We start from the raw sequence: 27316 nt of genomic DNA, 5'->3' as shown, positions 1-27316 counted from the left end.
TGTGGAGAAGTAGAAAGAGCTTTTTAAAAATTATTATTATAATTTATTACAATTTATTCAATTTGTGTCCTGGATGTGGCCCCCTCCTGCCTCCTCCCAATCCCATTTTTCCTCCCTCTTCTTCTCCTATGCCCCTCCCCTAGTTTACCGATAGAGGAGGTCCTCCTCCCCTTCTATTTGACCCTAGCCTATCAGACCTTATCAGGACTGGTTGCATTTCTTACTCTGTAGACTGATGAGGAAAAGATTACCAAGAAAAGGTAATCAGAGAGCCTGCCACTGAGTTCATGGCAGAGAAAATCTCTGCTCCCCATTCTAGGAACCCCACTTGGAGACTGAGTCTATGGGCTACTTCTGAAGCAGAGTTTTAGGTCCTCTCCCTGAACTGGCTTTGGTTGGAGTATCATTCCCTTCAGGGCCTTCAGGGCTCAGTTTTTACAGCTCTGTTGGCCTCCTTTTGTAGCTCCTGTCCCCTCAAGGTATTTCCGTTTCCCCCTTTCATAAGATTCCCTGTACTCTGCCCAAAGTTTAGCTATAAGTCTCAGCCTCTGCTCCAATACCTCAATTAGTAGAGTCTTTCAGAGGCTGTCTGTATTAGGCTTCTGTCCTGTAAGAAATGTTCAACATCCTTAGTCATTTGGAAGATGAAAATCAAAACAACACTGAGATTTCACCTGACACCCATCAGAATAGCTAAGATCAAAAACTCAAGTGACAACACATGCTGAAGAGGATGTGGAGAAACGAACCCTCCTCCATTTCTGGTGGGAATGTAAACTTTTCTATTCTGTTTAGACCAATAATTTTTGGTTTTACCCTAGGTCTCTGGGCTATCTAGACCTCTAGTTCTTGGTCACTCAAGCAATGTCAGGTATGAGCTCTAACTTATGGAGTAGCTCTTAAGCCAAATCAGACATCAGTTGGTAAATTCCACAAGGTTTGTGCCACCATTGCTCTAGTACATTTTCAGGCAAGACAGATTGTAAATCAATGATCTTTTGGTTGTGTTGGTGTTTATTTTTCTCTTTTAGTAGTGTCATAGACACTAGTAGATGGAGATGGGAGAAGTTCTATGTATTCATGAGCTTGACCTTTCCATATTCAATGAGGTGTATGTGTTGGTGTTGTCTTCAGAAATGGGGTCTCCTGTATGTGTGTGGAGAGCAACCCATTGCTTTGGCTATAATCTGGGCTGTTTGTGGATTTCCATGGGACCCTTTTTCCCAGCAACCCAATTGGATGAAACAGTCCCTCACTGGCAGCTTCATTTGGTGACATGAGATGGCCAGTAGAGGTTCTGTCTCTTTCATTATTTGGATACTTCATTAGGATTGCTCTCATATATTATAAGGAGTTTCCTTCGCACTAGGTTTTTATACCACCTCTAAATGCTGGCCTGGGGATCTCCTCTATCCAGCCAAGTTTTATTGCTTGTATAACCTAAGGGAAAGTCTGTGTGAATCTTCTAACTTTCTTTAGCTTTGAAAGTATCATGTAGCTTTTTCTTCTTCCAGAAAGTAATGTTTTAATTCAGAGAAAATGGCTACACAAAAATGGATAGGAACGTGGAACCACATGTGTGTGTGATATATACTTTGGGGATTCTGTCATATAGCATATGTTAGAGTTCATCCATGGCAGAACATGAACTAATCATTTGTTTCATTTCATGGTTGAATGAAACACTCATTCACTGGCATCTCACTCTTAGGAATAATTTTGCTGTAAGAATTCCTTTGTGAATTTTTGTGTGGACAGATTTTGTCATGTTGGATATGTAGCTTGAGGTGAGATTTCTGGGCCATATTCGGATTCATAAAGCCAAAATATTCTCTAGATGGGCAGCATCACTTTGATCTCTAATTAGTAGTGTGTTAAGGTATTTGATTTCTATTCATCCTCATTGTTACCTGCTTTTCCTCTGATTTTTTTTCCCTTTTAGCTATCCTAGTGTGTGAAGTGGAATCTGATCCAGATTTCTCTTTTTTCCCTTGACTGATGTTTCTAAACAATTTTACATGCATTTTAACATTATATAATATGTTTTAAAATGACTATTGTATTTTTTTTTAATTATGTGACTGTGTGTCTGTGTGCACCTGAGTGTAGGTATCTGCAGAAGAAGGCATCAGATCTGTGGAGTTGGAGTCACAGGCAGTTTTTGCACAGCCTACTATAGGTGCTGGGAATTCATCCCAAGTTACTTTTGAGTTTATCTGCTTATTTAGTCTACTTATACACAGCTGTTAGGATTCACTGATTGCCCAATAATTGCTCTATCATTTCAACAATGCTGTGAACTAAAATTACTTTAAAGACGAAGCCCACTAAACTGAAGGGGTAGTTTCCAGATAAGTCTTTGAGACTTGACCTGATCATAGATGGTTTCTCTTAGTTATTTCCTTGGATTCTCTTTGATGGGACTATCAGTCTTCCACTTGCCTCTCACCATATCTCCTACTGTTACTAGAATCACCCCTCTATGAACTCCCATATCCACTGTTGAAATGAAGTCTGTTCTTTCCAGAAGATGAGGGCTCTTTCGTGCCCTGTCTTTCCTTCAAAGCAAACTGTCTGTACTTTATCCCTTAAAGCAAGAGTGGGAGGGATGCTGGGAATCTCCCAGAATGACACTCCTACTTTATAAATTTTGTGCTCATTGGAGATGGAGGGCTGTTGTCTCGGATGTTCTCAGGTGTTTTTCACAGTGTGCAATCCTCTCATAAGCCAGTGTTAAAGTCAGTGGTAGTCTCCAGATTCTCAACATCTCTTGTATAATTCCAGGTCTACTGTATGAGGTAGACAAAACTTTCACCTCTCAGCTGTAATTAGCAGCAACTTGTCACTTACCGATAGGTAGGGGCAAGGTATTAAATGTTTTATCCTCTCTTGGAAAATAGTCGTAGGAGACAGATATGAAAGGGCCTGATTTCTTGGACAAACTAGCATGAAATAAATTTCTTTTCCTGAGATGAAAAGTGTGATGAAGATGGTAGCCCATGTTTCAAATGTGGTGGGCTATTGCAGATGATTGTCTTGTAGCAGATGTTTTGAAATGCTACTTTATTTCTCTTTATTTGTGTGGAAAGACCATTTGCACACCTTTTTAATGGTTGCCGTTGAAAAAAATTTCACCAGTTTCCTGGAGAATGGGTCTCAGACTATTCACATTGTTGTGTTAGAAATCTGCTCATCTCTTTGCTAAAACATCTGTGTATACCTGTCTCATACTGGTATCATACCTATACCCAAAGAGACTTTGCCCATTAAATGATCAGGCCAGGTCTTTGAGGGATGCTGCTTGACCCTGATTTCTTCTAAATAATATGCTTATATTATTTTATTCATTAGAAAGTTATAGTTGTATGATTGCATGGCATTAAATAAGGCACAGAAACTTTTTTTTCAAAATCAGATTTTATCCTAGGAATCACTCCAACATAAATATTTGCCTGGAAAGCAAGGAGTTGGTCATATAAAATATACATGCCATGAAGTCAGAAGCTGTTTTTCTTTGTCATATAGAGTTCATCTGTCTTACTTGGTGTTTGATGAGATCCTGTGTTATATTGGGAAAAATTACCCTTTTCATAATTCATCCCCATACTTCAGCTACCACTATCACCGATCTGTCACCTTTCCCATGGGAGATTTTGGAAACTGTGACAGGGTCCATGCCAGGATTCCTGTTTCAAAGGCTCTGCATTCCAGCTGGGTAGGTGGTCTGCATGATCTGCTCTGTCTTTTTGCCTGGGTGGTGTGCTTTGAATATATGCTCCCTGCCGAGAAGCTGGGCCAGTTAAGAACTTTGTGATTTGGGGAATTTGTTTGTTAATGTGGGGTAGAAGGATGAAGTAATTAAAGAGCTCTGGGTTTTTTAATCCACCTGGCCCCAACATGTGTCCTTCCTGTCTGACGATATAGCACCCTTATCTTTGTGCCAAGTAGGAAGATTCCAACCACACATGGGCGAGAGGCATGCCCAGAGTCTGCCTTATCAGAACATTTCTTCAGCAATAGGGTCAAAGTTATGTTTTAAAACAATTCCTGTATGCTTAGACAGGTATTCATTTTTTATTGCACCGTTTTTAGAAGTGATTAAAGTTGTTTATGTAGACTCTCATAAGCTATAAACATTATCAATAAGACCTCTGAAACAGAACTCAAAAAGTGGCCTACGCCAATATCTTAAAAGACCATGTCCTAACACAAGCTTACAACTACAGAGAAGTAGAATAAAGCTCCTGGTCCTCAAACTTACTGAAGAACATTGCCCTCTTACAGAAGATGGCAGTCCCTTGTAGCTTCCATCTGCACACAGATGTTGGCTAGGCAGGTATGTATGCAGACTCTGAAGGCTCCTTGCCTCAATGATGGCATTTCCTCCTAGGTCTGACCCACTAAAAGCTCTGGGATTCTCTATGGTCATCGCTAACCAAGCCAGAAAGTAGATCGTTATAGCTTTTCTGTTCTTAATCACAGCCACAGGCTACAAGATGAAAGGTTGAATGGCAATGACTGCTTTGAGTTGCCTCTATGGAGATGGCTGTGAGAATTGCTTGCTGGCCACTTCTGGCGCTGTTGTGAAACAACCTTGATATAATATGTTTCTAAACTCATCTTTTCAGAGCTCAGAGCACAGAAGTTTGTGGTTTGTCAATCAGGATTTTCAGTCTTTTGCTTTAAGAAAATGAGCTGCTGGGGGTATTTTGATCTAAGAGCCTGTGGTGTGCTAATGTGAGTCCATGGGTTTATGCAACATCTCTGAAAAATGGTCAGATTATGTCAGCTCCTGTTTGCTTGTTTACTTGTTTGTTTTAGCATCACTATGGGATTTTCTGTTAAATGGCACTAGCTTAATTACTAAAATAGTGTTTTAGTAACTTATGAATTCCTCTAGTCATCAACTGTTGACATCATAGTGTCAGAATTTCAACTTCATGCATAATCATTGTATTTCATGCCAACTTTCTGCTTTAAAGTGAAAGAAAGTCTTTTTTTTTTTTTTGTCAAGATAAAGAAAATGTCAACTCTAAATGTATCTTTTATTTACTAGGATTCTGAAGTGTCTCTAAAGTGAAGGAAATTGGTCAGAGATTACCATTATCACAAAACACAAGATTCCAAATGGGGGCAGAGTCTTTTGGATGTCACCTTACCATCCTACAAACAAAACGGCCAGGCTTAATATGAGGTGGAAAAAAGTTGCATTTTACTGGAGATGAGGCCACTTCCTTTTCTGTCCTGTTGATTTTGCTGTGACATCATGTTTTCAAATCTTCTTTGGTTGCTCTGAAAAAGAGAAAAAAAAAAAAAAGAGAAAACAAAAGTAATTCATTTTTTTCTGTTTAATGAAGAGGGAAATATTGTTTCCATTACATTATACTAAATCCTAACAAGGAATCTTCTGAGTTCTGTGCTTTATCAAATACTAAAATATGCATAGGGATGTGAGGGACAATAGCAGAACAGCCATGGTTCTGTCTTGCACATGGCAAGGACATCCTCATTCTGAGTCCAAGGTAAATTCTGTTGCAGCTAAGCACTAAGATATCAGACTGGATGGGTGGGGAAAAGAGTCCTGCCGAGAGCAGCACAAAGGAGGGAGAAGTCAGGTGAATGCAGCAGCCATCCTGGTGAGCCCACAAGCATGGGCAAAATTTTGATATTTTGATAGTTTGTTTTAATAGAGATCACACAGAAGACCTGTTTGTACTAGGCAAATGCTCTAGTACTAAGCTATACCATTAGCCCAGGTTTGACTATTTAATTTTTTTTCCTTTTTTTTTTTTTTTTACAAAATATTTTTATTTAAAAATATTATTAGTTTTTTTGAGAATTCCATACAAGGTGTTTTTGGTCATAGTCATCTTCCACCCTCAGTTCTTTCCAGATAGACTCCATCTTTCGCACCTATCCAACTTTCTGTCTTTTTCCTTTTAGATTTTTTAACCAATCAAGACCAGTTTATTCTGTCCAATATTCTTAGATGTGTGATCTCCCACTGAAGCATGGTTGCCTTATCCAGGGCTATACTTTTAAAGAAAACCCGCTGTCTCCCGAAAGCTAACAGTAGCCAGTAACTCCATGGTTATGGCTGAAATTTTGTACCCAACTCCCATATTTTGCAGGATTTGTTCTGGTTTGTTGTATAAATTTTGTGCATGCTATCACAACTACTGTGGGTTCCTATGTGCAACTGTCCCAGTGTGTCCAAAGGATACTTTTCTTGTGGCATGCATTGCCACTAGTTCTTATACTCTATCTGCTTTCTCTTCTGTCATTGTCCCTGAGTCTTGGGAAGAGTGGGTAGAGAATACATGTCCTATTTGGGGCAGAACATTCTGTTGTTTCTTCTCTGCATCTTGATCAATTCTGGGTTTCTCTGTTAACTACCATCTACTGCAAACAGGAGCTTTTATGATGAGGACTGAGGAATTTATTGATCTATGGGTACAGTGATAAGTTGTTAGGAATTGGCTTAATACTATCTCCATTTAGTAGATTAATAGTAATAGGTCCTCCCCCAAGTCCTATGACTTGTCTAGCCATAGACTCTTGGCCCTGTTTCATGTATTGGTTTCATCTTGTGGAATATATTTTAAATCCAATCACAAAGTATTTGATTATTCCTCTGATGCTTAACTTTTGAGTCAAGAACTTTTCATCTTGAAACTAAAATGGTCTCCTGGGTGTGGTAAGTATGATTCTGTTGACAGTTCTTGGTGGCACTCTTGGCCCAAACTCTGCATTCTATATCTCTGCTTAGTAGAATGATCAGAAAGTAGTTCTATTGCACCTTAGATTTGCAGTGTCTCCTACCAGCTTATCATTTGAATGCTTATTCCTCAGTTGAAGGTGTCGATGGAGAAGCTGTGAAGTCTTTAGGAGGTAGGGCCTGCCTGCACGTGGGTTGGAGCTCTGATGCTATTGCCTGACCCCTATTTCTGTGCTCTGCTTTTTTTTTTTTGTAAAGATTTATTCATTATTTATATAGCATTCTGCCTGCTCACCAGAAGACAGTACCAGATCTCACTGTAGATGGTTATGAGCCACCATGTGGTTGCTGGGAATTGAACTTAGGACCATTGGAAGAGAAGCTAGTGTTCTTAACCTCTGATCTATCTCTCCAGGCCCTGTGCTCTGCTTTTTGGCTTGTTGTGATTTCAACAGTTCTCACCATTAAATCCTGCAACCGTGAGTTGCTCTCTCAGGCCCATTCTGCCATAATGGACTGAGATCATTATGTAAAACTGAACCAAAACCAATCTTCCATCTCTTAAGTTGTGCCTGTCAGGTACTGTGGTCACTCTCTTTCAGATGATAAGAAGAATCTTTTTTGGTAGGTAAGCTAGTGTGAGAAGTCTGTTGTCTACCCACATGATTTTATCTTTAAGTACAGAAGCTTACCAAGGCTCTTCTCTTTCTTTCTTTCTTTCTTTCTTTCTTTCTTTCTTTCTTTCTTTCTTTCTTTCTTTCTTCCTTCCTTCCTTCCTTCCTTCCTTCCTTCCTTTCTTTCTTTCTTTCTTCCTTTCACTTTTTCTTTTTTTACTTTTTTATTTTATTAATTATAATTTATTCACTTTTTATCCCCCCCGTAGCTCCCTCCCTCATCTTCTCCCCTCTTTCTTCCCCACTCATGTCCCTCCTCCAGTCCACTGATAAGAGAGGTCCTCCTCCCCTTCCTTCTGATCCTAATCTATCAGGTCTCCTTAGGAGTGGCTGCACTGTCTTCCTCTGTGGCCTAGTAAGGCTGCCCCCCCCTTCAGGGGACGGTGATCAAAGAGCAGGCCAATCAGTTTCTGTTAGAGACAGTCCCTGTCCCCATTACTATGGAACCCACTTGGACACTGAACTGTCATGGGCTACCTCTGTGCAGGGGTTCAGGCCATCTCTATGAGTGGTCCAAGGCTCTTTTCAAAGATGATTTCAAAGACAAAAGAAATGCTGTGCCACCTGAACAAGACTATTCTGTTTTGTTTCATTACTATTTGATAATTGTCAGGGTTTTTTTTTTTTATGTTAGCATCTTGAATATATAACCCTCACAATTGTTCTCATTTGCATATATGACTATGGGGAAGTTCTCCAAGCTCAACTTAACAAAAGTTGAATAACAAAGACACTTAAGATTAAACAATGAACTTGTGGAGTGAGACCTAGTCTGTCCCAGCACTGCAGAAAATGAGATGAGTGACAACAGGAATGACCCTAGAGCTGTTAATCTTCTGAAGAAAATATTCCACCTGTGGGCAATAATGCACAGGTGGCTGTGAAGAATTAAATGAACATGCTCTTGTCATAGTGGTCATTTAAAGAACAGAGCTGTTCTAGCCATTAACAGACCTCCTGCTGTAAACTGGGATTTAGTTGAATTTATGGATGTTGAAATTGTGCCACTTTCTTTCCCTTCGAACTGTGTTATCTAAACAAGTTCTTCAGCAACAAACCAGATTCCATCCCAACTGTCTATAAATCCTGAGGGGCTAAATGGAACAACATGTGGTTGGTACCTCAGTCAGGACAGATAAAGACAGAACTATCTTTTGCCCTCTGTACTTTTTCTTTGTCTATCTGGAAAAGACTGTTCTAGCGACTGTTCTATTAATATTAAGAGACACCATGGCCAAGGCAACTTACAAAAGAAAGCATTAAGTTTGTCGGCTTGCTTACAGTTTCAAAGGGTGAGTCAATGACCATCACGGTAGGGTTTGGTAAGGCAGGCAGGCATGGTTCAAGAGCAGAAGCTAGAAGTGTCATGAGACCCGCAAGCATGAGGACGAGAGAGCCCTGGGCCTGACATGGACTTTTGAAACCAAGTGGCACACTCCCTCCAACAAGGCCACATTTCATCATCCTTTCCAAAATAACCCACCAACTGGGGACCCAACAGTTACATATATGAGTCCATGGGGGCCGTCCTCATTCAGACCATCAAAATAGAGTCACCTAGAACTGAGATGATGAAGGAGTTTCTGTACAGGTATATCAGCCTCACACAACATAGCAACACACAAACACACACACACACACAAATATCTGTTACCTAAACATTCTGCCACTTTTCCTGAGAGTCATTTTTCTACTCTGTCTGCCTCTGTCCTTGCTTTCTGTTTCCTAACGATAAACAATTGCTAATAAGTTACTGAAGGGAGGTCACTGAAAGTTGGCATATTGCACACACACCAAGCCGTGAATGAGTAGGATATAGTGTAGTGAGACAAGAAAGTGGTAAAAAAGAAATTGGTCTAAAGCATCTGTGCTCCTGTGTCCCATGGGAATACTATGATACACATGGTTGGTGGAAGTTCATGTAAGAACCCAAGATCATGGTGGCCTATGCTCTCTGGACATATGCATTCTATCGTGAACAGAAAAACACCATTTAAAAAAGATATTTTATATTCCAATTGTTTCCTGGGTATGTGTGTGTGTTTGGTATGTGTGCAGGCATGTTTAGATTTCTTATGTATCAGATGATGGGATTCAATTGTGTGTAGATATCTCAAAAGAATGTTAAAGGAATATTATACTTTTATAGTACGTATTACTTTAACTAAAATATTAGTGTCTATGCCTAGAAGTTTTATGCCTGTAATTTTTAGGAGGAATATTTAAAAACCAGAATGGCATTGCGCTTGCAGGATTTGGCACAGGAGAATGCCTCTTTTGTATTTTTAGAAACAGTGTGTCTATCTTTATAATTATGATGGTGGTCTGAGTTCTTTAGTTTAGTGTTCAGAAGTAGATGAAGACTAACTAACAGTCATAGAATATTCAAATAGTATTCTGGCATTTCATTTGAGGTTATGATAAATATGTTTGCACAATTGATATTCTACTGAGCCTACAATTTTACATTTTATAATTCACATAATAATAAGCATCTCCTCATTTAAAACTCTTTGTGGATATATATTTTAATGGTTGGGAATAAAATAAGCATATTTTTATGAACTGGTTAATTTTAATTTGGGGTAAAATATTTTTGGAACTGGAGTCTGAAGCTAAGAATTGTAAAAATTCAGAGCTTTAGCTTTAAGTTGAGGGGTCCTTTCAGCTTCATTACCTGCTTACTCACTTTATTCTTTAGTTTCTGTTTGTGCTTAGTAATTCATTCTGTTCCCATGCTACTCGTGCTTCTGTTTTAGTAGTTTTAACGCATATGACAGTGAATAAGAAACGTATCGCAAAGTATCTTTTTTTAAGTACTTTTTATTTTTTTTCTTTATTAATTACACTTTATTCATTTTGTATCCCCCCCGTGGTTCTCTCCCTCCTCCCATCCCAATCCCTTCCTTCCTCCACCCTCTGCATGCATGCCCCTCCCCAAGTCCACTGATAGGGGAGGACTTCTTTTCCTTCCTTGTGATCCTAGTCAATTAGGTCTCTTCAGGACTGGCTGCATTGTCTTCTTCTGTGGCCTGGTAATTCTGCTTCCCCCTCAGGGCGAGGTAATTAAAGAGCAGGCCAATCAGTTCATGTCAGAGACAGTCCCTGTTCCTATTACAATAGAACCCACTTGGATACTGAACTGCCATGGGCTACATCTGTGCAGGGGTCTTAGTCCTTGGTTGGAATATCAGTCTCAGGAAAGACCCCTGTGCTCAGATTTTTTGGTTCTGTTGCTCTCTTTATGGAGTTCCTGTCTTCTCCAGATCTTACTGTTTCTCACTTCTTTCATAAGATTCCCTGCACTCTGCCCAAAGGTTGCCCATCAGAATGGCTAAGATCAAAAACTGAAGAGACAACACATGCTGGAGAGGTTGTGGAGAAAGGGGAACCCTCCTCCACTGCTGGTGGAAATGTAAACTTGTACAACCACTCTGGAAAGCAATCTGGTGCTTTCTCAGACAACTAGGAATAGCGCTTCCTCAAGATCCAGCTATACCACTCCTAGGCATATATCCAAAAGAGGCTCAAGTACACAATAAGGACATTTGTTCAACCATGTTTGTAGCAGCTTTTTTTGTAATAGCCAGAAGCTGGAATCAGCCCAGATGCCCCTCAGTGGAGGAATGGATACACAAATTGTGGTATATCTACACAATGGAATATTACTCAGCAATAAAAAAAAAAAAAAACAAGGAAATCATGAAATTTGCAGGTAAATGGTGGGATCTGGAAAAGATCATCCTGAGTGAGCTATCCCAGAAGCAGAAAGATGCACACAGTATATACTCACACATATAGACATATAATTTAGGATAAACCTACTAAAATCTGTACACCTAAAGAAACTAATCAAGAGGGAGGACTCTTGCTAAAATGCTCAATTCCTATCCAGAAAGGCAAAGAGGCTGGACATCAGAAGAAGGGAAAAGAGAGAACAAGTCAGGAGCCTGACACAGAGGACCTCTGAAAAGCTCTGCCCTGCAAAGTATCTTTACACACAACTTTGCCTGCAGATATTGCTATTGCTATCTTTATGTGATTAATGCTATACAAAGCACAGAGCATACAGCATAATCTTGATGAGTTGGGTCAATAAACGTATATATCAAATGTGTCTCACTGGCTATGCAAAAACCTTTTCATCTTTGAAAAAGTTTGGTAATCAAATAAATACTCTGGGGAATTTCTCATATCTGCATACCGAGACAGATATGAGAAAGTAAACCTAAATTAAATACCTAAGTTAGATATGTCATAAATTAATTTAATGATTTACAAAGATTTTCTTATTTGTTAAATATACATGCTTTCATAATTTTATGTACTGATGACTAATCTGGAGAAAGTCATGGACATTACCTACCTACTAAAGGCATATCTTCTCTTGAAAACTACTTTTCTTTAGAACTAATTTTTTTCTTCTGTTCTCTCTAGAAAGCTAGAAGTGTGTTACTTCAAATAAGATGTAACTTTGATAGAATTTAAAATATTAATGTGCATATGTGCTTATAGAGAATTTATTAGGCAATTTTTGGATTTAGCATGAATTTTTCAAAATACATTAACAAAATATACCCATAAAGGCTGCAAACTATATTAGTGATGAAAGTGGCCATGAGATTGTCTTTTTATTCCTTCCTCCGTACACATACCAACTTACTATCTGTGTTTGCATTGTCTTGTCTGCATTCATGGAACTTGCCCAAAGAAATTGTATGCTTCTCAATATCAAATAGAGCAATGTTTCATCCAGGCAAAAATCCTGCACAGAGCTGAAATTACACTCTTTATTTATTTACTTATTTACACAGTGCCAAAAGCTGTTCCTAAAGACTCACAAGGATAAATTAATTCTGTCCTCCAACAACCTTTTTAAGCAATGTCTCTTCTTAACCTCATCTCTAGATGAGGCAGCTGAGCTTGGAAGTTTCACCCAGCTTTTCAGGGTCATGCATTTTGTAGGTGTCAAGATCCAGCATCTTTGTCACAAGCTCTTGATAATGGTATCAGAGTAGCTAAAACCATATTGCCACTCAGCATCACCCACTAGCACTCAGTGCTATGCCCAGTCACAGCTGGAAGCCTACTCTGTGGAGATGCTTCAAAGTTCCAGGGACCTATCTCTTGACCTTGGGAAGTTCCTTCAACAATTTTGGATTATACCTTTCTTGCACAAAGCATGGGAATATCCATCCACTCTGCAGTCTTGGTGAAGACAGTGTTGAGCAGTTAGTGTCAATCAGAAACTCAGTCTCTTGCTCCTGCTCCTATGGAGCAAAATAGCCATTGATATGGATCTCCTGTATGGGCCTAGTATATTAGTGTATGATTTCTATAGCTGGCTGAATAGGAGTGTTAGGGACTTCATCTTGGCATAGGTCCATGTGTGTTTATCAAAATACTCTCTGGCATCTTAACCATGTATAGACTAGAAGCCATCAGCCAGAACAGATTGGGGCTGTGGTCAGTAGTGGTAAAAGGGGTTCCAGATGCATAGCTTCCCACTCACTGAAGAGCTCTCTGGTGGATGGAAAACTCAAACCCCAAGAACAAAGAGCAAACTGCTGTTAATACAGCAGTAATGGCCACTAAAGAAACAAAATTCTAATTGTATAAATGCCCCACTCTTGATATCCAGATCCCCAAGCATATGAGCAGGTCAGTAAGGCAACAGACAGTAATTGGCAAAGACCATCACAGTAACCACAACTGATGATAGCTTTTTGATAAAACTTTCTTTTTATGCTGGATGTGGCTAGAGATCCAGATGCTAAGTTCCAGATGGTCCTCAAAATATTTGATTATTCTCAGGCTTCAGCATGCTTTCAACATGGAATTCAGAATTCCATAGAAGGAGTCACCAAGAATTCAGAGCCTGTCTGGCAACTCCAACAGCGGATAGCCCACTGAAGCTACTTCCTCAAGATTCCTCGGAGACCTAAAAGGCTTTCCTAGTTCCCTGTTCCTGAGGTTTCTGCCTCTGGAACAGTCTCCCCTTGACTGCTGGCAGGGGAAATTACTCCTGTCTTAGCCACAAAAATTCTGCACTTACTTTCACAACTGCAGTGGCTATAATGCTCTAGGTTATCATTCTGCTCTTATCAAGGGTTCACATAAATGTGTTATGATCAGTTTTACTCAGGGAAATTTACTTAAATATACATTTTCCTCTGGTGATATGTTGTAAGTAAATGATAGTCATATGAATTTTTTCATTCTTTAAGCTAATTACTTTTCCAGCATTAAGTACTATGCTAGATAGTGCTGGACACCATGTTTTGTACTTGAAACTGATAGAAGTACACAAAATAGATACAAATTTCAATAACCAAGCTGTCAAGATGGGTAAAAGTGGGTAAAGGTGCTGTGTAAACCTGGCAACCCAAGTTTGGTCCCTGGAACCCACATAAAAGTGGGAGGAGAGAAGTTACTTCACAAAGTTGACCTTTGATTTCAACAGATGAGCCATGACATGTATCACTCCCCCGTCATCCCCACATTGAGAATAATAACAAAAATCTTACAAAGCAATGTTACTCTGAATAATCATGGTCCATTTAAGTCTTTGGATTTTACTGATCAGTACTCTACTAAGATGTTGTTTTATTCCCAACACCTTGAATTAGGCTATAGTATGAAACACAGTTCCCTTGGCCCCTAATAATGCAGACCATTGCCTTTGCTTGACCATCATAATCTTATGGTAGGACCCTATTGCTGAAAACACCATACATATTGGTCATGTGTTATGGAGAAATAAAGTTGGTGCTGACTAGGAAGCTTCCTTTCTCCTGGCTAGATTTCATAGCACTGGAAAGTGCTGTAAGAGATGCTGAAGAAAAAAGTCATCAACAGACTTACCCAGCTGTGAACCCTGTGAACTACAATAATGTTACTAATGAGGCAAAATGTGTCCGGGGTGCAAATAATGGCATTTATGTTATAAGGCCAACCAACTACTTTCTTGTTGGATTTTAAGGTCTGCTCTATGAGGAAACAAAACAAAACATATCCCTATTACTATAATGCTGGCTAAAGGAGCTATGGTTAAGGAGCTCATTGGCTCTGGGGGCAACCGATGACTAGTATTCTACCAAATGACAGAGCATCAAATTGCCTTCCACATGCTTCTCTCTGCTAATGGATTAGTGCATCTCTAAGAACTCATTAGGGAAAAATGTTTGTGCACTGTGCAGTGATTAATGGAGAAACTTATAACTAAGAGCCAAGAATATGTATCGGTGGAGTGCTCAGCCACCAATGGGACATCCATGCCAACCTCCTTAAAGCCCAGGAACCATCATAAAAGGGAAGAAAGACTGCAGTGAAAGAGCATCTTCTGAACATGCCCAGACAGCTGCACTCATGAGCTCACAGCACCTGTGACTGCCCTCACAAGACCCAGCCACTCAGCATTTTATCATGGAGGGGAAATGAGTGTTTGAGTCTCCTCCCCTAAATGAGGCCCTATGGACAAATGATGGCTTCTAGAGGAGGAACAGCTTTCTTTTAGCTCAAACTCCAGTGGCAAGCTCTACACCCAGCGCTTTTATTGGCAATATATATTAGATTCAGAAACTTGGTGTGGGTAGGGATCTGGGAAGAGTTGAGCATAGTTACAGGAGTTAATATGATCAAAATACTGTGAAGGAAATTCTCAGATGATGCCTGATAGGTTAGGGTCAGATAAAGGGGAGGAGGTCCTCCTCTATCTGTGGACTAGGGGAGGAACATAGGGGTAGAAGAAGGGGGAAGGATGGGATTGGGAGAAGATTTAGGAGGGGGCCACAGCTGGGATACAAAGTGAATAAATTGTAATAAAATTAATAATTAAAATAAAAAATGAAAAAATAGTTATTAAGAAAATACAAAGGTTTTGGAAAGCTAATATCTTCCTGAAGATGACTGTATGGTATTAGTCTGATTCTCCACTTAGTGCTGTTTCTGAAATAACTGTGGAGCAACCTACCCAGAGTTGCAGAGCTAAGAACAGTACTTCTAAGATGGAAGCTTATGGGACCATTAGGAGATTCTCCACTGAGGCTGACAAACCTGGAAAAGGCTTTTGCATAACAGACAAAAGCCTCCTTAAGTTACTTATGTATTCCTTTTCATCTTCTCCCAGCCACATTTCAATCATTGCAGGCCTTGAAGCAACAAACCCAGAAATGTGCTTCCCAGGCTGGTCTCCAGGGCAACCTCTGGCATCCTCTAACTCAGCACTCTGCTTCTACAATTTGCAGTTTCACCTTAGTTCCTCTATCGACTATGCACTGATTTCTATATTTGCTGATTTGTTTTTAAAGTTAATCCAATGTCTCTGTCAGTGTAAACAGATGGCAGCAATACCCCAGCAATTTAAAGGAGTTAGTAACTTTCTCTACATTTGTACACATTGCCTTATTGTAAAGCAATATATAACAAATGTGTAATGCTTCACATGTTTTTTATTTGACTCAGATTTGGTGATGGCTATACAGTCAAAGTTTGGCTCCACAAGGAAGGAAGTCAAGCTAGCACAGTTTCTGACTGCTTGAAGCTCCATTTCCCAGGAATCCAGTTTAAGGTAAGTTCTCTGGCTTTTTCAGAGATTTTGTGAACAGATATCTATTCATCCCAGATAAGGCATTGATGACAAGCTAAAGAAAGGATGACATTTAGGTGTAGCTTGGGGAACCAGTGAGCTTATTGGAGTTACCTAACCGGAGTGTGAGTTACTCAAAGGCACGTTGAATAACCAGCTCAGGGTGAGTGACTGGTCACCCAAACTGCACTTCCGGGATTCGCTGTGCCGCATGAAGTCAACTCCAGTGGAGAATTGTCTTCCTCCTCTTATTATTGTATAACCTTGTGGGAAGGCCTTCATGAATTTTTATAACTTTCTGTTTCCTGAGCCTTGTAAGTTTTCTAAGTTTCTTGTCCTATGAGCTCATCCTCCCTCCAGGAGGGAATGTTTCAAGTGGGATAAAACAGGTATGCATGTGTTACTGTTTTTAGCCAAAAGCGTATTAGATATGTATTAGTTGTTTTTCTGTTTTATTTCATGCTGCCAAAAGTCAGAACCTGTTGTATTTTTGCCTCTTTGTGAATTATCGGCCATGTTTCCTAACCAAAATAGCTTGGATGGTGGGCATTGCTTGACCACTCTGAGAGATAACAGAGCTGCCTGGTCACTGTGTGGCCATGATCACACATGCTTCCCTCTTAGCCTGATCATGGCTCCATTGCACAGCTCATTTCTTTAGGGTAGAGGACTGCAGAAGTTGTTCTTCTACAACTTCTACTGAAGTTTTCAAAGCATTCAGCACAATCCTTTCTTTTCTATCTTTCTTATTTGTTTGTTTGTTTTGCACAATCTTGCTGTATTGCTTGGCTAATTTGAAGCTTACTATGCAGCTAAAGTTAGACTTGAATTTGGACCAAATCTCCTACCTCTCCCCTCAAGCCCTAGGTTTATAGCTGTGGGCACCACACTTGCTTATATTTTTTTTGAAGTTTATATATATATGGCATTTTACCTATGTGCATGCCTGTGCACCAGTGTCAGTACCCCCATTTCTGAAGGCCAGAAGAGGGCGTTGGATCCCTTGGAGCTGGAGTTACAGACCACTGTGAGCTCCCATGTGGGTGCCAAGCATTGAATGCAGACTTCTGGAAGAGCAGCCTGTGCCCTTAACTACTGAGCCATCTCTTCAGCCTGGTTTATAATTATTTTAAATAAATGTTCTTTTAAATAAATATGTTTAGATATGTTATTCTTATGTATTATAACTTCTAACAGGTAATAGGCGTTAAGTAGCCATTTTTATTTATTTTAACAAATAACCTAGGACACACTATCATTTGTATTCCAGTACTATTCTAAAAGACACAGTAAAAAAAAATGTCATTATCTCCCTGTGAAAGCATGAAAACAAGTATCAGGGTGAGTAATTTTTTTTTTCACCAAGAGTTGCTCAGCTAATGGAAAAGACATGGGACCAAGAATCTCATGATGCTCGTGAAGTTCAGGGAACCCTCAGGTATTTTCATTCTGCCATACTCACCCCCTGTTTCTGGAGTATGTGTAGGCAGCCTCTGGCCATTAAAGTGTCCCCTAGTGCTTATGACATGGTGGGCCAGAGTAGATGTCTACAGACATCTGTAGATGTCTACAGAACTTTTCACTAAAGCGCAAGAGTATACATTATTTTCAGCACCCCAATGGAACCTTCTCAAGAATTGATCATATAGTCCTTCACAAAGCAAGCCTCAACAGATACAAGAAGATTGAAGGGCATATTCTCAGTCCTCATGAATGCCACTTGTCTGATACCCTTCAAGGTGAACTGCAGCAATAAGCCTTCATCAGTGACTCCCAACATTAACCCACACACCTCACTGGTACACGTGTGACTGGAAAAACGTATTTACAACAAAATGTAGTGTGATTAAATTTGTTCAATGATTTCCAATCTTGACTTCTCATGTTTTCTGACTTTTAGGGACAGCGCCTTAATTTATTGGAATATCATGTACAAAAGAGTTGGGGGTGTTTAGCTGATTTGTTCAAAGTCCTAGAGAACAATAAGAGCCTCCTGAATATCAAGCATTATTCCATCAGCCAGACCACTCTGGAACAGGTATGCCACCTCAAACAACACAGCATGCTGCTCTTGGATGTCATTTTTGGACTTTATCCAGCATATTTTAAAATTAGTTAGATTGCTTCCTAAGCACCCACCCTCTTTTAATTAACCTTAGTTTTCCAAAAGTCTAGTAAAAATGGTGAAAGTTAGGAGGCTTGACTATCATGTGTGCTTCATTCAGTATTCAAAGCTTTAATTTGCTCAACGAGGCACTGAACAATCCCTTCTGTTAAATTTCCCTTTTCTAACTTATTAATCCCAAATGATGGGTTCGATTCTGCAGTAGTAGAACAGTAGCTGACTCTGGGGAAAATAAGTAGAGAATACCAGAAATGTAAACTTACTGAAACAACAAGGTATTGGAGTATTGAGACTTCCCAAATGACTTAGGCCTTATTTGTACTGCTAACTGCTCAGCGGATTCATGTGTGTGTGTGAGACGATAAAGGCAGTGGTGGTATAAAGGCATGATGTCTGTCTTTTAGGAAATTATTTTATTTGTAATTAAAATATAATTACATCGTTCCTCCTTGATCCTTCAGTTTCTCCCTCCAACAGTCTCAGATAGTTCTTCCTGCTCTTTCCAAAGGGCATTGGTATTACTACATATGCATACACACACACACACATATAAGTATAAATTTTGTTTTGTATGTGTATGGTTTTAGAGCTCAGCACTTGATAGCCAACATCCAATCAGGAGTTTCTGGGGAAGACCAAGTCTAATCTCTCAGCAATTATTAATTGCCCCTAGTTCTTCATCCAGGGGTGGAGCCATGTGAGATTTTCCCTACTTATGTTGTCAATGCTGGGGTTGTTATTATTCATATCTTGTTTAGGCTACTTTACTGTGAGTTCATGGATGTAACTTCCCTGCCATTTCTAGAATATAGTCAGCAGAGTGTGTGGGCCTCTCTCTGTTTGAGATTGGACAGTATCTGAGACAATGTCCCCCTTTATAATAGTCAATACCCAAAGGTCCAATGTTCTTTTGAGTTAGTAACTATTTGCATTATTTCTTTCAGGTTTTTGTTAATTTTGCCACTGAGCAGCTGTAAACCTCACACTTTTCTGTTGAGCCACCATCCACTGATGGACAGCATACGTTCTACTCGCACGTCTAGGCACCAGAGGAGGAACCCTGTCTTTCATTACAGTTCATCAAAGACTAGACACAGGCACAACTGGGGATCTGGAAGAAATGCCCTGGCAGTCATGTATCCTCTCTTTTATTTTCTAATTTGAAACTCTATTCTTATAAATAACCAACAAACTGAAAGTCCATCTTCCAATGTAGACTCTTTGAGTTGTTTTTTTTTTTTTTTTTTTCTATGATTGCTAAGCCAGGTGGGTGACTGCTTCTGTGTGGCAAACACAGCAATGATCTGACGGACTCCAAAGTAAGAAGTTCAGGAACCAAGAAGCCCACCCTGCACCACCCAATCTACACACTGCATCTTCATTTTAAATAGACTCCATCCCCGTCCCTAACTCATTTGAATAGGAAACAGCTCAAGATGCATTTCTATTTTTCACATTTTAAAATAAATGCCTGGCAATTTAAATGCAAACTTTTTCTAAAAACTAAATGACAGTATGTTGTGGCATGAAGAAATTGCCACACACATGCTTTTCTCCTTTATGACAATCCATCAGCAAAATTTAATACATGTATCATTCATAACACTCTTAGTAGAATCTCACAAAATAATTGTGTGTGGTTATGGAAGGAAATAAAAGTAGATTATATTGCTGTTAATTTTGGATGACTAATTTTTGTTGTCTTAAAATTCTAAGCCAGTTGTTTTTGAGAGGGTTCCATGTTGGACACATTAGCCTCACCTGGAGCTTGGTGGAAACTCAAATTCTCAGGCCCCATCTCTGAGGGAGAAAGATCTCAAACCCCTGGGCTATGGCCAAACACTCTGGGTTTAAACATGCACAATGCAGGTTGACGGCCAGTGTCCCCAGGCAAAGTCTAATCCTAGAAGGATTATACATATCACATAGTAATTGAACACTGAACTGTAAGTATTTTTCAAAAGTTTTTTTTAAAAAATGTCATTCTCAGAATGTTTGCCCTCAGAGATAGGGCTCCCATAGGCTCTATTAAAATAATAAATAACACCTTACAGTTAATAAAATGTGTAAAATCAATGTGTCTACTCCTGAACGGGATCTGCAGTCAGACACTGCTGAACATTTTTAACAGCATTTTTTTTTAAACCTTGATGATGGACCACAATAATTTCGTTGCAAAATTTGGCCTTAGCTAGCATTAGCACTGGGTAGTAATAGCTCTGCTATACAGAAAGAACTTCATTGTACCATTTTTTTTTTAATACCAGGATTTCATTAAACCTGCCTTTTCTGGATGTCATTTATATCTAAGATACTCTAATACTATTCATTAATCTAATCATGGGCAGCTTTGATGTCACTGGTTTTGATTTTCATGTATCAATCTCATAAATTATACTTTTGGTAAAAAAAAATGATAATTTATGGACTTATGATTTTTCTTTCCTCCGATTCTGATACATTCTATTGTGAAAATGAAAGCCAGCCTTTCATTTCTGTTGTTGAATCAATAAATACCAATTTGTGGAACATGAATATATTTATACTGTAGTGAATAAATGAGATGTGCTATAATTTAACCTGGCCCTTGAAAGTCATTGTGTTTGTGCCAGTGTATTCCTTGCATCTTTATTTGTGTCTTTGGGGGATCCAATTTAATTTGGGTAAGGAGGAAATGGAACAACTCCACATCTTTTACAGTTTGAAAGGTTAAAATTTAATTGAGTTTTGCTCTGCAATGTCCTCCTCTTAGGGGTTCTTTTTCTGTCTTTGAACTGCTGTATTCTTGAAGTTTGTGCTTCAAGGTATGCCTTTGAACAATAAGCAGGAAGAAAAAGACAGCCAACATGCTAAAGTGGCACATCCCAGAAGACTGGACACAAAGGTCAAATCTTATGCTAATGTTGAAAATGCCATTACCTTTAGAAGTCATGTGGATATTTTATGCCTTTGCAGTTAAACACTTGTCTTAAGATTTTTGAGCTGAAGGTCATACAACTGAGACTTTTAAACATACTATCTTCTCTGGAAGTCATCCTGAGTAGAAACTCTATAGGGCAGGGGTTACAATGGTAATTTTCAGTAATGTAACACTCACTGTATGCCTTAGCTTTGCTAATTAATACATGATATATTAAGAATCCACATACAAAATAATTCTAAGCATTCAGTGAAATGGACATTAACACTTGATCGCTTAAGGATATAGTTTGGTTTATTTATTAACTATTAAATCGAAAAGTTATCTAACATAACCATTTCCAACAATTTAAAAAACACTTACATCAATGGGAAGAGAGACTGCCTTTGACAGAATCTGATTGGCCTGCTCTTTGATCAACTCCGCCTGAAGGGGGAGCAGCCTTACCAGGCACAGAAGATGACAATGCAGCCACTCCTGATGAGATCTAATACACTAAGATCAGAAGGAAGGAGAGGAGGACGACCCCTATCAGTAGACTTGGGGAGGGGCATGGGTGAAGAAGGGGGAAGGAAGGTGGGATTAGGAGGGGAGGAGGGCGGGGTTTATGGGGGGTGAATAAAGTGTAATAAAGTGAATAAAGTGTAATTAATAAAAGTTTAAAAAAAACATGCATCAATTAGTGTTCTCAAGAATGCCTTGAGTGCTTCTAAATTACAAATTTGCTCACCCAAACAAAGGCGAGGGATACTTCACATTTTCATATCAATTAGTCAATTGGTTGTCTCTTTTTTTATAACTTAGTTTTATACTTGAAAGATTCAGAGTCCTTTCATGCATTCACAAGTTCGCACAGTCATACACATTTGTTCCTTTAAATAATATATACCATACCAATGAAAAAATCTTTGTCTATAAGCAGATGGAGCTATGAAAAAATATGGGCTGACAGAGTCATAGATGAAAATGCTGTGACCCTGTCCTTGAGTTTGCAAACAGATGGAAATGACAAGATGAGGTCACACAGGATGAGCCCTGCCTGCTGGGAGCCACAGCATGATCCATTCTGGGGGTCTGGGCACAGACTATACTACTCAGTGGGCCTCTGAGTTGGAGAATGGGGGGAATGGCATTTAAGGTTAAAAGGATGTGAGAGCATATCAGCAATATTTAATGGGCAACACGTATTTGAGTATGGCTTTGGGAGACTCTAAGAGAGTGAGAGCCTGTATCTCTTAACAACGTCATTACATTTCTAGATGACTGCTACAGCTATAGCTATTTCAGTGATAGAGGGGCATGGGAGAAAAGAGCTATATGGAGGGAAGGGATAGGGAGAAGAGGAAAGGCAAAAGGGGAGAAGGGGAGAGTGAGGGAGGGATTGGACTGAGTGCACAAGTAGAGCTACCTTCAGAACTTTGATTAGCCTAACTCATTTTCTGCATCCAGAAATATTCATGAGCCCGTAACTAGCTGCAAGCATGTTGGACAGGGCAGTTGTTAGCCATGCTTCTGACCATCCTGGGAGGAAATGGGGATTCCAGGTCTGTAAAAGCTAATGGATATTATATAGACAACCAGCAAGTTCTACAGGAACAAGGCTTGTGGTCATTTTGTCTGGGGCAGAATAAATTGGATTTGAACTTGTTGAGTAAGAACAAATTTTGTGACTATCTAAATTATATGAATATTTTCAGAATTAAAGCTGTGTCTTCAGACCTATAGAGCAGAAGCCACTTGTGTTTGTCGGCATTATTTTTAAATTTAGTGCAGTAGATAAAGAGAATAATATTTTACGGAGATGGAGAGTTCCATTTCAGCTAAATAAATAGCCCTGTTATTTTTTTCACCGTGAGAATTCATATAGAGATATCTCATGGATAAATAGGTTCTATTGCGAAGGAATTCCAGAAGCTGAAAGAAACCGCGTTTCCTCAACTATTTGCCCATGTTTGTTTTCACAACAGACAGCTAGCACAGCCATGTTTACTGCAGCAGCAATGCTCACAGTACCCAGGTTATGAAATCAGCCTGGGTGTCTCCCAACAATTGAATGGAAGAAGAAAATATGGTATACTTCCAAAATGGAATTTTATTTATCCATAGAAACAGTAAAATTATGTTAGTTGCAGAAAATGTGTGAAATGAGATAATATTAAATGGAATAAGCCATTCTCAGGAAGACAGTGGCCGGGTTTTCTCTCATGTGTGATTCTAGTTTTATAGACATACATAAATATATACAAATACACAAAAATATACAAATATACACATATGCACACATATAAACATTCCCATATGTACAAACAAAAGCCTGGGGAAAAAAGTAGACTAGCAGGGGTGGAGTTGAGGTGGGAGAAGAAACAGGAATGTATGGGAAGTAAAATGGCTATGATGCATGCTATACTTGAAATAAACAGGCTTTCAGAGGCTAGCACTGTGTGCGATGGATATCTGTGCCTAAAAGACACATTCCACTCCTGTATAAGTGGGCTGGTCTAACTCCTAATTTTTAAATATAAAACTCTTTTGAGGAAAATGAGATCCCATTGAGCTAAATCTGGAAAACTTGGCAAAATTCATTGTTTAAATCACATGTCTAGAAGCCTCAGCAGTAAATCCTTCTGTAAAGCGGCACCTGTGTCCTTCCTCCTCTGGAAGCTAGCATCACACAGATGTTCTGCCTTGTAATCCCTACTCCTTCACTTTCTGCTTCATCCTTCACCTGCTCTACCCCCAATGCACCTCTCTTTTTGTTAGCAATATAGAAAAAATAACTCCACTTTCCTAGGTCCAGTCAGCACTTGAACATCCCTATCTGTTCACCTCTGTGTTGGTGTACTTCCAATCCTTGTATCTATGGTTCTGTATGTTCTTGGATTATTGGCTGTTGCATTTCATTTTTAATCAATTGCTCTTTCCAAAAAATGAACTCATCAGACTTTTCAACCTCATTTCTTAGAGCTGTTTCTGGATTAGGATTTTTTTTTAATCTACTATTGATAGTCTTTGAAGTCTCTGCATCACCCATCACCAATTACCACCAGCCAGCTGATGATTCATGGTTCATTTTCCTCAGCCCTCTTTGCTTAGCTGCAGATGAGACTCAGAACCCATCTGGCTCTCCACTCACATCTCATCAAAACCATTCATCACGTTCTATGAAGCATGCCAGGGGGCATAGCCACCTACCTCTGGTATAAGATACGTTCTTACAGGGTTCCTTAACATCTGCTGCTTCCCCCATGTCCTAGAATCCATTCCATACAGAGTCCTGGGGATCATCTGTGGCATGTATTGTTGGTGTTCATTTTTCTCTCTTCTTTTCCAATCATTGCAAAAGCGTCCATTATTTCTCTCCCACACTGAAGCTTTACCACACAACACTAGTATCTTAGAAACTTTCTCTTTATCTGATTCTGCCTATTTTTTTTTTCTAATGGCTGAGGTGCCTCCTTTCTTCTTCAATTGTGAATACCCAATTTCCACTCTTGATGAACTCTCAATGTTATAGAAGTAAAGAATTCTTAAACGATGGCTGGAAGTCTCTGATTTACTCCCTCCTTTCAGCTCTTTGAGCTCCACCACTATGCTTAGATAAATCCAGATGGCAGAATGTATAATCACTTGTGTTTCCCTGTGCTGTGCCTCCTCTCCTCTCCCTTTCAGTGACAAAATTAACTTCTCACTATTGTTTATCTTGAATGGCCCTGAAGGCTCCACTTGGTGAAAGCTTAGGTCCCAGTCAACAGTGTTAGGAAGCCACAGAAACATTAAGGAGTGGGATGTTCTGAGATGTCTTCAGGTCATCATGGCTGTGCCCCAGAAGGGTGCTGAGAAACCCTAGGCCCCTCTGCTCACTTGCTCTTTTCTGCTTCCTAGCTTTGAGATGAACAATTTTCTCTGTTGCTTACTTCCATGATGTGCTACCACAGGCCTAACAGAAAATCCAACTAAGATTGAAACTTCTAAAATTCTAAACCAGCCTGAACCTTTTCTCTTTATAGTTTGGCTATCTTGGTATTTTTGATAATAGGGGAAAGCCATCCAACTTACTTCCTCAAGTTCATATGTCAGTCTAAGATTAGTTCTTCTGCAGCATTTTCTTTAAAACTGTTCATGGTTCTTTCTACAATTATTTCCTCCTATTTTGTTGTGTACACCCTATTCAGTAAGATTATAGTTATAATAATATGAGTATTATCTTTTTTATAATTTTTATTTTTTATATTAATTACAGGTTATTTACTTTGTATCCCAGCTGTAGCCCCCTCCCTCATTTCCTCCCAACCCCATCCTTCCTCCCTCATCTCCTCCCTGCCCCTATCTTAGTTCACTGATAAGGGAAGCCCTCCTCCCCTTCCATCTGACCCTAGTATTATCTTTTTAATGTTTTAAAAATTTGTTTGTAAAAATATTTTTTTAATACATTTATATCCTCCACTCAGTTGCAAGTTTCATTTTGCCAATGACAATATTCTCTCTCTCTCTATCTCTCTACCTCTTTCTCTCTCTCTCTCTTTGTGTGTATGTGTGTGAGTTTGTGTGCATGGGCACTGAGTGTTTTTTCCTCTCAATTTTCTTTCTGATTCAATACGTGAAAATGTGATCGCTGCACATTTGTTGGAATGAGTCAGTGGATAGTAAGTGGCTACTGACTTTCTTCTCAAAATCCTCATTTCTTGGGTCTCCAATGGTCATGTCTACCAGAGGCTGAATCAGTAGCCAATTAAAATGTCCAGAAAAAGCAAGAAAAGCTCTACGTATATGGTCCCAACTGAGCTGTTGTGTGGTTGACTGCAGACAACAGCCATAGGCTGAGGTCTTAGTCCAGAAAGTCCATGGAAGGGTGAAGAAATTCATTGCTTATCTGCAAATAAGTTTCTTGGCAAATGATTGATTTGGAGGTGAGAAAGACCCATGGATAAGGTGGGTGATTCATACGTTGGCTAGATGCCATCATGCTTGCCCTCTAGCTCTCACGAGCAGATACAAAGGGTCTGGAACAGAGCATAGCTTTAAAAAAAAAAGTCTGTAGCTTAGAAGGTTGCTTGCCCTGTCTCCACCCAGTTTGCTCTGAGGACATAGTTCTCTGATTGGAATTCTAGATATTAGCATGGCCTTTTATGTTGCTCTCCATGCTGTACCAGAATGGCTTTCTTCAATCTACCGCAGACATTGTAGGCCTCTGTATCAGTCACTGTTGCCCTCCGTGCATCCACTAGCTGCTTGGAAAGCAGCATCAGCTCCAGCACCTGCCCTCGCCTTCGCCTGTACCACCTCCAGAGAGGCCAGCAAACTACAACCCCATAGGATTTGATGCAGCGCTCTATGTATTTTATGTCTGTGAATATTCTTCTCTTGCCTTACAGGAGCTATTTTGCAGTGGGGGAAATGTGTTTCCTCTCTTAATTCTTTGATCTTTTCCCTGGCACAAACAGAGGTGACCTCCCCTGGGGGCCTCGTTTTTAATCTCAATCCTTATATGTGCTCTTATTGTTAAAAACACAATAGTTTTCCTATTTCTCTCTTTGTTTAGGATGGAGTTACAGAAATAATTCCAGACCTCATATGCATCATTGTGCTCTCAGAGCACAATGCTGAATTCAGTGTGAATGCTTGTAGAAAGGCTGCTCCTGGAACAGATGAAAACACTGTGGGGGGCGTCCAGCCATCCAGACACTGCATAATATTTTAGGACAAAAATAAGATATAATTTATTCAAAGAAAAAAATCTTCTTAATTTCTCATTAGGGTCTGCCAGTTCTCAACAGTCCCACGCACAATACTTGCCGCAGGTGCTGATTGATTGTCAGTGTGAGTGCCTCCATCCCAGGATCCAGAGAAACACCCTGATTGTGAAGAGCTCCTTTGAAAGGCCACAGGCACCTGTAGGTCTGCACCCCATCCTTCAGCATTAGAAAGACCACTTGAGTTATCACCCTTCTACTTTTCTTGAAAACAATTCCTCTCGTGATTACAGAGAGAAGCATTTTTAGATGTGTGAAAGTGTGTATATTTGCTGCAGTTTATTCAAAGCAAAGACTATATATTTACTATCCACAATGATAAGAAAATGCCAATAGCTCAGGTCCCAGGAGCCCGGGGGTGGTTAATGGGATCATTAGGACATGTTCTCCGCACACCCACTCAATTCCTGCTTCCCTCAAGCAAGTCAGTAACAAGATTGTAATAGAAACTTGACATCTTTGTAGAGGAAATATTTTCCTAGCAGAAATAAACAAAAAAAAAAAAACACCATTATAGCTGGCATGATACTGAATATGTGTTC

The 27316-nt window shown here is 39.5% G+C and overlaps 1 protein-coding gene across 1 annotated transcript in view; it reads left to right on the top strand.

Annotated features, from left to right (window-relative positions):
- The window catches only part of Abca13 (ATP binding cassette subfamily A member 13), a 463272-nt gene extending 444191 nt beyond the window's left edge, over positions 1-19081 (top strand). The window contains 3 exon segments of the mRNA XM_055624041.1: positions 15856-15961; positions 17880-18017; positions 19049-19081. Coding sequence (XP_055480016.1) covers positions 15856-15961; positions 17880-18017; positions 19049-19081 — 277 coding nt within the window.
- The last annotated feature ends 8235 nt before the right edge of the window (positions 19082-27316 follow it).

This window comes from Psammomys obesus, unplaced genomic scaffold, assembly GCF_907164565.1.
Source record: "Psammomys obesus unplaced genomic scaffold, mPsaObe1.curated_primary_1811, whole genome shotgun sequence".
NCBI classification, from domain to species: domain Eukaryota; kingdom Metazoa; phylum Chordata; class Mammalia; order Rodentia; family Muridae; genus Psammomys; species Psammomys obesus.
This window is presented reverse-complemented; position numbering and strand designations above follow the sequence as displayed.